General features: G+C 46.3%; 1 protein-coding gene across 4 annotated transcripts in view; it reads right to left on the bottom strand.

Annotated features, from left to right (window-relative positions):
- Nucleotides 1-8911, bottom strand: part of DIP2B (disco interacting protein 2 homolog B) — a 220545-nt gene extending 211634 nt beyond the window's left edge. For 2 of the 4 annotated variants that reach the window (XM_038577654.1, XM_038577656.1), the window contains exon 1: nucleotides 8746-8911. In XM_038577654.1, coding sequence (XP_038433582.1) covers nucleotides 8746-8845 — 100 coding nt within the window. In that variant the 5' untranslated portion in view covers nucleotides 8846-8911. The remainder of the gene's footprint in view (nucleotides 1-8745) is intronic. The other 2 variants (XM_038577653.1, XM_038577652.1) reach the window with 2 other exon arrangements.
- Nucleotides 8912-12756: the final 3845 nt, after the last annotated feature.

Raw genomic sequence — 12756 nt, 5'->3', positions numbered from 1 at the left:
TAAATCTTAAAAAAAAAAAAAAAAAAAAACAAAGGCAAGCAGGTCTTCATATCCAAAGGATCCTTGGATATTATCCTGTGGATGAGGCAAGGGAATGAGCAATTTTAAAAAGGGGAGAGGACACGACTAAATCTGTGTTTCAGATTGATCATTCCATCACAGGATGGAGAAGGATGGAGTGGAGGGAGAGGGACTGGGAAGGGATTAGACGCAGGTGGATGAGTTAGGAGACTACTCTAATAATCTCAGCAAGAGGCTGATAAGAGCCCAAACGAGACCAGGAGCATCTAGGTGGCTCAGTTGATAAAGCATCTGCCTTCAACTCAGGTCATGATCCTGGGGTATTGTGCACTTCTGGGATAGAGCCCCCACATCGAGCCTCCCTTCCCCCACCAGCATCAGACTCCATGCTCAGCAGGGAATCTGTTTCTTCCTCTCCCTCTGCTCCTCCCCACGTCTCATGCTCAGGTTCCCTCTGGCTCTCTCAAATAAATAAATGGAATCTTAAAAAACAAACAAACAAACAAAAAACCAGAGCCTGAACAAAGACCAAAACGGCATGAATGGAGAGGAAGAAGAATCAACAGGACTTGGTGATCCACTAGAAGTTAAGGATGACCCCCAAGTGTTTGACCTGAGTAAGTGGACATTCCGAAATAGGGTTCTGTGGAGCAGACTGAAATAAGGAGTAGTTTTGGACTTACGAAGTTACCACTGTCAGGGGGAACCAATGGGATGTCTGGAGCAGAGGGCTCAGAGTCAGGCCTAGAGATACAGACCAGGGAGCCATCTCACAGCCAAGATAGCTAAAGCCCTGGACATGAATGAGGTTACTCAGCAAGTTTATATGAAGTGAGATGGCTAATGACAGCAGGAACACTTGTATCAGAATAAAGAGAGAAAAAGAAGCTCGAGAGAGCATAAGAAGGAACAGTGAGGGAGCCAAAGGAAATGACACAGTAAGAGCTAAGGAAGAAAAGAGTTTTTTATAAAGATAATTATTCACCATATCCAATGCTGCAGAGAAAGATAGTGTGACCAGTGGGTACTTCTTTTCAGTCTGAAATTAGAAGTCATTGATGGCCTTGGAGATGGTCGTTTCAGAGAGCTGATAAGCAGAAGCAATGGACCAAGGAGTGAGCAAAGGAAGGAAAGGAAATGTCAGCTACACCTTCTAGTATCCGAGGGAGAGAATGCAAGCACACAAGAGCAAGCGGACTCCAACACAAGACTGTGGGAAGCTGCTTTTTTTAAGCTGGGAGAAATTTCAGCTTATTTATAGGCTAGAGGGAAGGAACTGAGAGCCAAGCGTTAAGTGAGAGGCTGAAGATGAGAGAAAGAGACAAAGACAAAAAGACTATGAATGAAGACTATGAATGAATAGATCAATCAATGAAGTAAGATGCCAAGATTACAGAGAAGGGATGGGACCGAGACCTCAGTGAGAGGGATGCAGCGCAGAACAGGGAAGGGGATATTTCTTCCTTTGAGAAAGGAAAGGGGATAAGGGTGGGAACTGACACAGATAAGGCTGTGGGTGTTGAGGAGGGAAGGGGAGGAAGTCTGGCTTTCCTTACAAGCTAGTAAGAATGGTTCTTAGCTTTGCTTCATAGTCCTCTTTAAGAAACTGATGAAAGATTCTGCTCCCCCAAAAGACACATCAGCACTCACACTCAAAATTCTACATATGATTTCAGAGTTTCCAGGTCCACTGAAGCCAACTCATGAATCCAAAGAAATTGGCAACAGAATTCCAAAGAAATTGCCTTTCAGAAGTGATCTTATTCATAGATGAGCATCCAAAGGGAAAGTAAGCAACCTACACATTATAAACACAAAGATATGAAAAACTCTCCCTTAAACCTCTAGGGTATGGGGCAGCTGGGGGGCTCAGTGGTTGAGTGTCTGCCTTGGGCTTAGGGCATGATCCGGGGTCCTGGGATTGAGTCCCACATCGGGCTCCCCACAGGGAGCCTGCTTCTCCCTCTGCCTGTATCCCTGCCTCTCTCTGTCTCTCATGAATAAATAAAATCTTTAGGAAAAAAAAAAAAAAAAAAAAACACCTCTAGGGTATGATCAATGACCAAAAGGGATGGGACGATTTGAGGTGTACGACAGAACTAACTTAGACTCTAGGGATAAGAAATATAGGAGACCATCCCCGCTTTTAGGAAACCCAGAATTTAAAGACCGTGACAAGAGTTGTGGATTTACCATGGCTTCAGGAAAGAAAAAAAAAAAAAAAAAAAAAAAGCAGTATCTTTAAAAGATGAAAGATCAGTCTAGAGCTGAAGGGAGACAAAAATCAGACCCTTAGGTCTAAAGATAGAGGACCAGACACGGCTGATGGTAAACACAACTCAAAAGAAAAGAGGACGCAAGAAAACTTTTGAAGGAGGAACTGAAAGGATTTGTTCACTAAAGACAAACAGAGGACTAAGAAAAGGAAGAGACAAAAAAACTGTTTGAAGGTTCTAAGCACCCACATGCGCCTTCTCATAACCAGTAGATGCCGGAGTCTCAGAAACCGTGCTTAAATTTCAAAGCCATTTGCCAGAACCTACCAGCTCGGAAATGTGCACACGCCACATGTCTGTATGAAACAAACCAGCTACTCTCCTGTGCTCCAGTCAACTGCCTGCAGTGACCCAACATGTGTTAAACTAAGAGTAGAGAGTGCCGACAGGAGCACTGATGGTGGACTGAGGTCTTGCTTTTAAAAAATACACGCACAAATTGATTCCATTCATCACTTCATGTGTAACCATATTCTGCTAACTAAAACAAGATAGTAAAAACAGCCAAGTCACTATGCATCCATTCACCATCAGAAACAATAAAGATTAAACGCCCCAAGTCATCATTGCATGCCACATATGATAGTCAGCTCATTTTCAACCTTGCAACTCTAATGAGATAGTCATTCCTTTAAGAATCAAAGAAACTGGGCAGCCCCGATGGCCCAGAGATTTAGCGCTGCCTTCGGCCCAGGATCAAGTCCCACGTCAGGCTCCCTGCATGAAGCCTGCTTCTAACTCTGCCTGTGTCTCTGCCTCTCTCTCTCTCTCTGTGTGTGTGTCTCTCATGAATAAATAAATAAAATCTTGAAAGAAAGAAAGAAAGAAAGAAAGAAAGAAAGAAAGAAAGAAAGAAAGAAAGAGAGAGAATCCAAGAAACTAAAATGAGGAAGGTAGACAGTCTGTCCAAGGTCACAAAGCTACTAAGTGACAGGCCATGAATGGGCCCCAGGGCCACCAGATACCAACACCTGTGCTCAAACGATTATACAACCCTGCCTCATCCAAAATCAAATCCCAAGACAGGGATTTCACTTTAAATCAAGTTGAAGTGAGCAAAAATTTATTGCACGCCCAAAACAATACGAGAAAGAAATAGTTGGGGAGCTTATTTAAAGAAGTTTAAGATATGATCGCTTCTCAGTCTTTTGGCTAAGATCAAGTGTAGAAGTTTAAGATATGAATGGCCTTTGTGGGAGCTTCCAATTGAGGTGAAATGAAAAACAATCTAAGTGATTAGAAAATGTATTGGTTGGCAAAAATTACATACACTGTAAATGCTGTCAGGTTTGAAGCCAGGGAGGCCACAGTGGTCAGGGTTAGGTTTATTTTTTTAAAATGTAGCACTACAGCTGAACTCTTGAAGAATACTGAAACAGCAAGCAGGAAGGAGGGCTTCAAAGAGTATTCTTGAGAATGCTTCAGGAGGAGAGACCTGCAGTAATTACAATACAAATATGGTGAGGGCCCTTTTCAGCCAATCATCTGAACTTTCCACGTTGAGTTAGTTGCTAATCCTTGCCCAGGTAGGAAAGAAAGCAGCCACCAGGGGCCAGGCTAAGAGTGAAGGGCTAATGATTCCTTTTTTTTTCTTTTTTTTTTTTTTTTAAGATTTTATTTATTTGAGAGAAAGTGAGAGAGTGAGCAGGAGGGAGAGAAAATCTGAAGCAGACTCTGCGCTGAGTGGGAAGCCTAACGTGGGGCTCAATCCCACGACTGAGATCATGGCCTGAGCCGAAACCAAGAGTCGGAGGGCTCACTGACTGAGCCATCCAGGTGCCCCTTAATAATTTATTTCATTCAAAAATCCAGTTCAATGCTCTGGGACTGTCAAATGATAATTTTTCAAAACATACATCAGAACAAGGGTGTCCTTTAGAGTAAGGTGAATCATTCTACCAGTAAAGTTGTAGTTTGTCTTCTAAACTACCCTTAAAACCAGTTTACATCATTCTACTTCTTTTTAAAAAATTATTTATTTATTGAGAGACAGAGCACACAAGTAGGCAGAGCAGCAGGCTGAGGGAAAAGCAGACTCTCCACTGAGCAGGGAGCCCAACGTGGGGCTGGATCCCAGAACCCTGGGGTCACACCTGAGCCAAAGGCAGATGCTTACCTGACTGAGCCACCTAGGTGCCCCATCATTCTACTTTTTTGACAGTGACCACACAAATCCATTTATAATCAGTCTAATTTTTTCAGTCACAACTAGTCTGGACTCCAAAAGAATATCACCAGATTTTCTCTACTTGACTCCAAGTAATCTGTAAAATGAATTTCCACTCTCAAATGAAATTTGCCACCATGAAGATTTTCAAAGGAACATACAACAGGCTCTGACCGTAATTCCTGAAGATGAGTTCCAACGTAGGATGAGTCTAGCCCACCAAAAAAATATATATATGCAAGTTTAACGGAGAAGATCACTCAGAATGCCCGGTTTGGGTTATTTAAAAGTCCACACACCCACTTTCTTTCCTATCCTAGCACCAGGTATGACAACTAGTTCGAGATGATTTTCTGATACATGTGTATCCTATGAATTCACAACTATGTGTCGTATTTGGGGCAAAGTGGAGCACTTTCCCATTGCTGGTAAAATAGTAGAGACTTACCAGTTTCCTAGCTCCTTCATTTTACTCGCCCATTTCAGAGACTGTGAAATACGACTTCTAGCCTGCACCCTTCCCTTTACCCCTCTTGCTCCCCTGCTGCATCCCCACTCCTCAAGGGAACTCCCTTCATCTAGCAGAGCCCTCTCTCCTCCCTCCACCTTCAAGGTGGGCCCTACCAGGCTTGCCGGGCTGCCAGGAGGAGTGCTAGGAGGAGAGAGGGAGGATGTGACTGTATTTGTTGTGTTTGTGCTCAGAGAAGTGTTCAAACAAGAAAAGGGAGGATCCCTTCCTGTGTTATTTTGTCTTAAATACCTTCCCAGTTGTCATCTTTGGACACTGAAAGACTTGGGCTCTTCCAACAAGCCACAGAAGTGTGGGATTTATGTCCTTCTCTCCTTTGCGCTTAGGACTGGACTGCACAAGCTCAATCACAGCCGTCTCCACTAGCCACACAATCCAAACTCGTATTTATAGTTCTCTGCTGTTTCTTTTCCACGACGACGGCAAAGCAGATCGCTTCCTCTTTTCTTAGAAGGCAACCTCTGGACAATGCTCTACCATAGTCTCCTGTACTGTCTGGCTGGTATCTATGGGATCTCCCTACCAGACTCAGGGCTCCCTGAAGGCTGACACAGTACCCTGCTCACCTGTGTCTCCAGCACACAGTAAGCACACAAAATAAGTCTGTTGACTCAAATAAGTGAATGACAGATTTGAAAGAGACTTCAGAAAAAGAATCAAGGAGACTATTTAGAATTGTGGCAAACAACTGTTACAGAGCATCTCCCTAGAGTAAGAATTAGAATAGCCTGTGCCATAACAAGAAAGATATTTAAATCATTCAATGGTAACAGATGCCGTAATTACATGGCAGCTTAGGATAATGGCACTTATTTGATGAGCAACTTCAGATAAAACACTTACCCTCCTAACCTTTCTAAGTTTTCCCTTCTGTTAAGACAAACAAAAAACAAAAACAAAAAAAAAGAGAAGGGAAAAAAAGGGTGAAAGATGTTAATATCTAACTATTCTAACCACAAAGTTGTAACGGAGCCCAGATGACATAACGTGTAAGATCATTATACAACTACAATGCATCAGAGGGCAGATTTAAACGAATAAATATCATTAGTGCTACTTTATATGCACACACTTAGGTACAGCATGTGAATACAGTGACAACAGAGTCTACTGGCAAACATATAACCGATATAATAACGCTACAATAATATACGTGGGTCATGAAAAAAAAATCCACCGTGGGAGTACTTGTAGAAGCCTCCTACCTATTCAATTCATCTACAGGAGAGCTCATACTTATGGGTAACTTCAACTTTAAGTGATGCTCTGAACAGTTGCAGCCTCTTTCTGGCGCAGAAGCAGGAGCTTTCACCGCTAAGCCCATGGTGACCTGCCTGAAGCACTAGACACAGCCCTGGGCTCTGCAACGCGCTCTGCGGCAAACAGCCCACAGAGGCACAAACCTGCATCCCAGCAGAGAGGTGGCTGACCTATGACCAGAGCCTGCAGCTGAAAATAGACAAACACAAAGAAATGTCTTCAACACTACACAGCTCAGACTACCGCTATAATTAGGACAGCCTGCGTGGTTTAAAAAAAAAAAAAAAAAAAAGAATAAAATCAAGGAATAGGTACACCAAAGCCAGCAACACATGATAAACACATAGTTAAAAGTACAGGTTTTTGAAAGAAAAAAAGTACTTTTGTCAGAGCAGTAGCTATAAAGGAAATGTACAATAAACAAACAAGCAAAGATTCATTCAAAATATACTACAGACATCACAAGGCCATGCCGGAGATCTGACGGTCAGTGGGTTGTTTTCACTTCACTTGAATTCCTAAAAATGTCTACCTACTTCTCCAGTCAAGCATCCTCCGTACTTTATTTTTAAGCTAGAGAAAAAGACAGATGGCCAAGTTGATGACACTGCAGGCCCAAGATTTTTCAACTGCATTTCTCCCGGTTGTCTGTTGCTAAAAGAGAGGAAATACAGGACAACGAAGTATAAATCTGTAAGAAACTAATCCAACCTAAGTATACGCCAGCCGAAGCAATCCTGCATCGGAAAGTAAAACTGTGCATTTGTCCTTAACGAGGGTGAAGGAAGCCTTGACATCCACAGTTTGTAGGAGTTTCACACCTTTCTAAAGGAGAGAAAGGTGAGCTCATCAGTGGGAGTCCTAGAAACAGTTCCTCAGAATCATTTCCAGAAACACCCGGAGCAGTAAACAATAATCAGCTGGAAGCTGATATACCAAGAATAAGGAGCTTCCAGGATTTCCCTCTGTGTAAAAGCAATCAACTCCTATTTTTAATCTCATTCTGACACAAACATCCAGCCAAACCTCTCTGTTGCTAGCTAATCAAATATAGCTGATCTGTTACTGTAGAGTAAGTGTTTTAAAAGTCAGATTTGAATGGAAGTCATTATAGATTTAATGACAATGTTTTCATAGAGGAGAAGAATGAGGTTATCTAGAGACGCAGAACCCACGGTAACGCTCTAAAATACGTCACACAAACCAACTCATCTACCGCTGCTGATTTGGGGGATGGGCCAAAAAAGAACTTCCCAACTGATCAATTGAAAAAAATAGCATGTTGGCGGTAATCAAATGCAAATGTAAACAGCACCTCCCTATACATGGGAAAACCTAACAGGGTTATTAAAAATAATTATTTCCTCGTATGCCCAACAGGATTTATGACACTCAAATCCGCTTCTGGTTTTTCATTGTAAAGGATTGAGGGTGGGGGGAGGATGGGGGGGGAGGGAATGTCTTGATAAGTAAACAAAAAGTCTGAACTCTCTTGGGAACTTGTCACATTCTTCGCTTCCCATCGACAATATCGGATCCACTTGAAAAATGCTAGCAAAGAGGGGCCTCTGGCAAGGAAGGCGCGGGGGGGGGGGGGGGGGGGGGGGGGGGGGAATATGCAACTCCGGGGACACCAGCACAGTACGGACGCGAAGCCCGGAGAAAATGCTGCTTTTGTCTCAGAGTCAGCCCGTGATAAAAACAGGAACTTTACGGAGAACTGATGGCAACTGCACAAGCGGCCTCATCACATGCCCACCACAGAGCAACGTTCCTCTCATTGTTGTCCGAAGGGACTTTCTCTGATAACAGTGGCTCGATTTATTCCATTCTTGTAATTCTCAGATCCAGCCGTCCTAGTACGGGTGCATTGTGCAAAGAAAGAGAAGAGAAAGGGGGTGGGAGGGGGTGGGGGGAGGAGTGCCAGCCGGGATTTGCCTGTAACCCCGTAGCCTCCCCCTCCTCCTCTCTTGAAAGACTCCGAAAGGTGCCCAGATGCGGAAAACCCACCCCAATACAGGCACCAGGAAAACAGCCTTCCCACAAAGGTGGTCTGCGAGCGGCGCGCTGCGCGTCCCTCCGGGCTAAGGGCCGCGGCGCCGCAGGACCCCGAGGCCCCTGTCACGGGGGGGGGGGGGGCTCGTATTGTTGGAGGAGGAGGAAGGAGGCGAAACGCTGCGGCTTCCCCGTGCATCTTTCTCGTTCTAAGGGGGGGAGGGGGCTGAGACAGGCGTGCCCCCCCCGAGGGGAGAGGAGGGCAGAACTGTCAGCCGCCCGGCCGCAGCCCCCCCGCCCCGACGCCCGGGGGCGCAGCTTTGTCTCGGGTGCCGCGGGGCAGGCAGCGCAGGACCCCCCCACCCCCGACACAATGAACGCCCCGGGAGCGCTCTCCGCGGGCCGCCGGCCAGGATCCGTCCCGCCCGCGCGGCCAGAGGGGCGGCGGCCCCCCCGCCCCCCGCAGCGCCCGGCGCCCGCTCCCCGCCGGCTCCTACCCTCCGAGAGCTCCAGCTCCAGCTCCGCCAGCTGCGCCCGCACCTCGGGCGGCAGCGCCGCCACCGCGGCCGGCGCGGGCTCCAGGCCTCGCTCCGCCATCCGGGCTCCGCCAGCCGCACTCCGGAAGACGAGAGAGGGGGCCGCGGGAGGGACGGACTGACGCGGGCCCACACCCGGGCTACAGGATCCGGCTCCGGCCGCCGAGCGCCGCCGCCGCCGCTGCCGCCGCCGCCGCCGCCATGAGCGAGAGTCACGTGACGCGGCGGCCCCGCCCCCAGACCCGGGAGGCCCCGCCCCCGCGGCCGCGGCCGGAGGGGACTCGCGGGGGGACTCGCGGGCCGGCGGCGCCCTCTACCGGGAGGCTGCTGAAGCGACGCGCCCGGCCCGGCCCGGCCCGGCCCCGGCGGGGTGACCTCGCGGTCCCCGCGACCCGGGGCGCTCGCCGCGCTTGCCCCGCCCGGGCTCACGGGCACGGAGTTTCCAGAGACCCAAGCCTCACTTTGTCCAGCCTTTGTCTTCTCCCCTCCGCTGTTTGCCCCGAGTTGGCATCCCCCCATTTAAGAGGACCTGAACTCAAAGCTTTTTTTTTTTTTTTTAACCCATTAATGATTTTTTTTTTAAGATTTTATTTAGGGCAACCCGGGTGGCTCAGCCTTAGGCCCAGGGCGTGACCCTGGAGTCCCGGGATCGAGTCCCGCGTCGGGCTCCCTGCATGGAGCCTGCTGCTCCCTCTGCCTGTAGCTCTGCTTGTCTATGCCCCTCATGAATAAATAAATAAAATCTTGATTTTTATTTTTTTTTAAGATTTTATTTATGTATTTATTCATGAGAGACACACAGAGAGAGGCAGAGCCACAGGCAGAGGGAGAAGCAGGCTCCATGCAGGGGGCCCGATGTGAGACTCGATCCTGCGACCCCGGGTCACGCCCTGATCCCAAGGCAGGTGCTAAACCGCTGAGCCACCCGGGCGTCCCTGACTAATGAATTTCTTTTTAATTTTTATTATTCGATCACAGACCACTCCTTCACGGGGGCTTCCCGGTCCCCCTTGCCAAGAACTCTGTTTCTCTTTCAGTTGCAGCACTGAAGGCAATGGGAGGGAAAATCTCTTTCGTCCTATCCAGGATTCTAACTATTTGCAAGTGGAGAACTTAGTCTTCTTTATCTTTTTCTCCTCTTCAATGTACGACTTCACAGGTGTTCCAAAAATATTAATATTTTAATTCAATATAAGAAGGCTCCAAACATTTGTATATTTTTACCAGAAACTACTGGAGCAGATGCTTTAAATAGTTGTTCATATTCTTTCTATCATTTTTTTTTTATTCGAAAGCTCTTCTTTACAATTTGAGGGATTTCAGTGTTTTCACTTGCCTCCTATGCTGACCCAAAATTGCCCTCTTGAGAGAAAAGGCCTCAACATCTGTTCACTAGTAGGAGTTTCTAGACAGTAGTATACTATTTATGGGCTGAAAGGAAAATTATTTTTTAGCTGAGAAAAGAATTTCAGCTTGAAAAAAAAGAAATGTGAAATTGTGGTTGATTGAGAGGTAGACTGAAATTTCCTTTTAACTACAACAATGTAAGGAGAAGGTGGGAAATATATTTATATATGTAAATCAGAGGATGTATATATATACATGAGGACTGTTGAAGGTTTTGGGGGGTTTTTTTGTTTGTTTTTTGTTTTTAAGATTCTACTTATTCATGAGAGACACAGAGAGAGAGGCAGAGACACAGGCAGAGGGAGAAGCAGACTCTGTGATGAGCCTGATGCGGGACTTGATCCCAGGACCCCTGGATCAGGCCCTGAGCCAAAGGGAGACGCTCAATCGCTGAGCCACCCAGGCATCCCTGTTGCAGTTTTTTTTTAAGGCTGCAAATTTTTTGACATCCCTCCCATCAAAAAGTGAGGTCCACATCCCCTCCCCTGAATCTGGATGGGGAAGCTTCTCATTGCTTTGACTAATAAAATATGGCACAAGGGGTACTCTGTAATTCCCGAGGTTAGGTCCTAGAAGGCCAGTGTGCTTCCTCTGGTTCTCAGAATTCTCCTTCTCCAGAGAACCCGTCTGAGGACCCTCCCTTCCGGGGCACTCTGAGAACCCAGGAGCCATGCAGGGAACTGGCCACATGGAGGACCATGTGAGGTGCTCTGCCCAGCTGCCCCTGCTCGGCCCAACCTTTTAGTCATCCTAGCCCAGGAAGCCTCCAGATGACCCCAGCCCCCAGACATTTGAGTCTTCCCACATGAGGTGCCAAACAATGTGGAGCAAAGACAGCCCATCCCTGTCATGTCCTGTCCAAATCCCTGTGAACACACTCAAGGGCCTTCTATGCCTCTAAGCTTGGGGTGGTTCGTTATACAACAGTAGACTACCACAAGCAGGCTCTCAGCAGGTGTTCTTGTTTACCCTCCCAGCAGCCCTGATCCCCTTTTTCCTTGTCACTAGACCACACCAACCCTACTGAGGCTGAATATGCCAACCACACTCTTGTCTGCCTTCCTTGGCATGTGCATGATCCACTGGGGAAGCCACCGGAAAGGGAATATCTGTGGAGGATGTTCCTTTCTGATGAGAGAGATGCTCAAGGAGAAAATGCCCCTTTGCTTCCTTCCTGTCTTTGGATGTTGTCCAGTTCGAGGCACCAGCAGTCATCCTGCAACCACAGGGGAAAGCAAAGAGAAGTACAGAGACATCACCTAGAACTTGATGGAATTGGTCTGCTAAAATAACAAATTCTGGAACCACCTATATTGGGCTTGTCCTTCTTATATGAGAAAATAGGTTTGAACCTGTTTTGGTTGAATAGTATGCTATTTACAGCCCAAAGCTTCCCATCTGATATTCAGTTTATTACCAAAAAATGAAGTATTACAAGTGAGCAAAATGTGAAATGACTTAGTGCAGGTGCAAAATGTCTAGTGCACGATTATGACACAGATCACTTGTAGACTGGGGCTGTCTTGCTAGGGAAATAATTGGAAAAATCTAGAGTCAGGGAGTGAATTGACTACTGGTATGGCTTTCAGGAAATTCATTCAAGAGATAAATAGTCTGAAGACATCCCAACATCCCAACGAACAGGTGGGGAAGTCCGGCTTTACTAAGAAGCTTTTCTGGCTGCAATCCAGATTGACAGGGATGACAGGGTGGAGTTTTGTTGACTTGGGGAAGCCAAGGTCTCCAAAAGTAAAGCTCTGTAAACAGAAGCAAGAGATTTAACAGTGATAAAATTGAAAAGATGGAGGCTCCAGATCTCTGAAGGACCTCAAGACCTTTCATTAAACAGTCTTTGTCAGATGGAGATAAATTTAGTAATGAATACAAAAGCCTAGCAGGAAAGATTAAGGGTGGTATTCCTCCCCCTGAGGTCATTAATTTCAAATTGTCTCAGGGAACAGACCTTTTTTTTGGTAAGAACAGACCTTTAAACTAAAGGAGAAAGAGTATGTGCAGAGTAGAGAAATAAGAACTGTGAGGCTGAAATTCTCAGGCTTAATGAGGGCTCAGTACTGTCTAATAGAAATACAGTGTGAGCCACCTGTGTCATGTTAAATTTTTACTACATTAAAGAGAAACAGCACATCTCAATCCAGACTAGCTGCATTTCAAATGGGCTATAACTACACGTGACTAGTGGCTACCGTGTTGCTCAGCGCAGGTGTGGATCTTTACCTGCTTTATTAGCACATGAAATTGAGTGGATCAAACCGTCCAGAGCCCCACTAAGTTTTTGTAGCATGTGTATTGCCAAAGATATCCCAAACTTGCCTTTAGCTGCCACTAATTATTCAAGGCTACAACCAACCTCTCAACTTCCAACTCCCACCAACAGGAAAATGGCTGCCAAAGCTCTGCCTGGAAGAGCATATACCCAATGCCCGTATTAGGTATGCCCGTGAAGGACAGTGGGTAACTAAGACACTTCCAGAGAACCAGAGGCTGCCAGACTAGCTGACATAACACACTCACTCCATTTGCCAAGGCAGGGCATCCTCATAGTCC

Source organism: Canis lupus, chromosome 27, assembly GCF_011100685.1.
Source record: "Canis lupus familiaris isolate Mischka breed German Shepherd chromosome 27, alternate assembly UU_Cfam_GSD_1.0, whole genome shotgun sequence".
Classification (NCBI taxonomy): Eukaryota; Metazoa; Chordata; class Mammalia; order Carnivora; family Canidae; genus Canis; species Canis lupus.
Note: the sequence above shows the minus strand (reverse complement) of the source record. Positions and strands in the feature narration are given on the sequence as shown.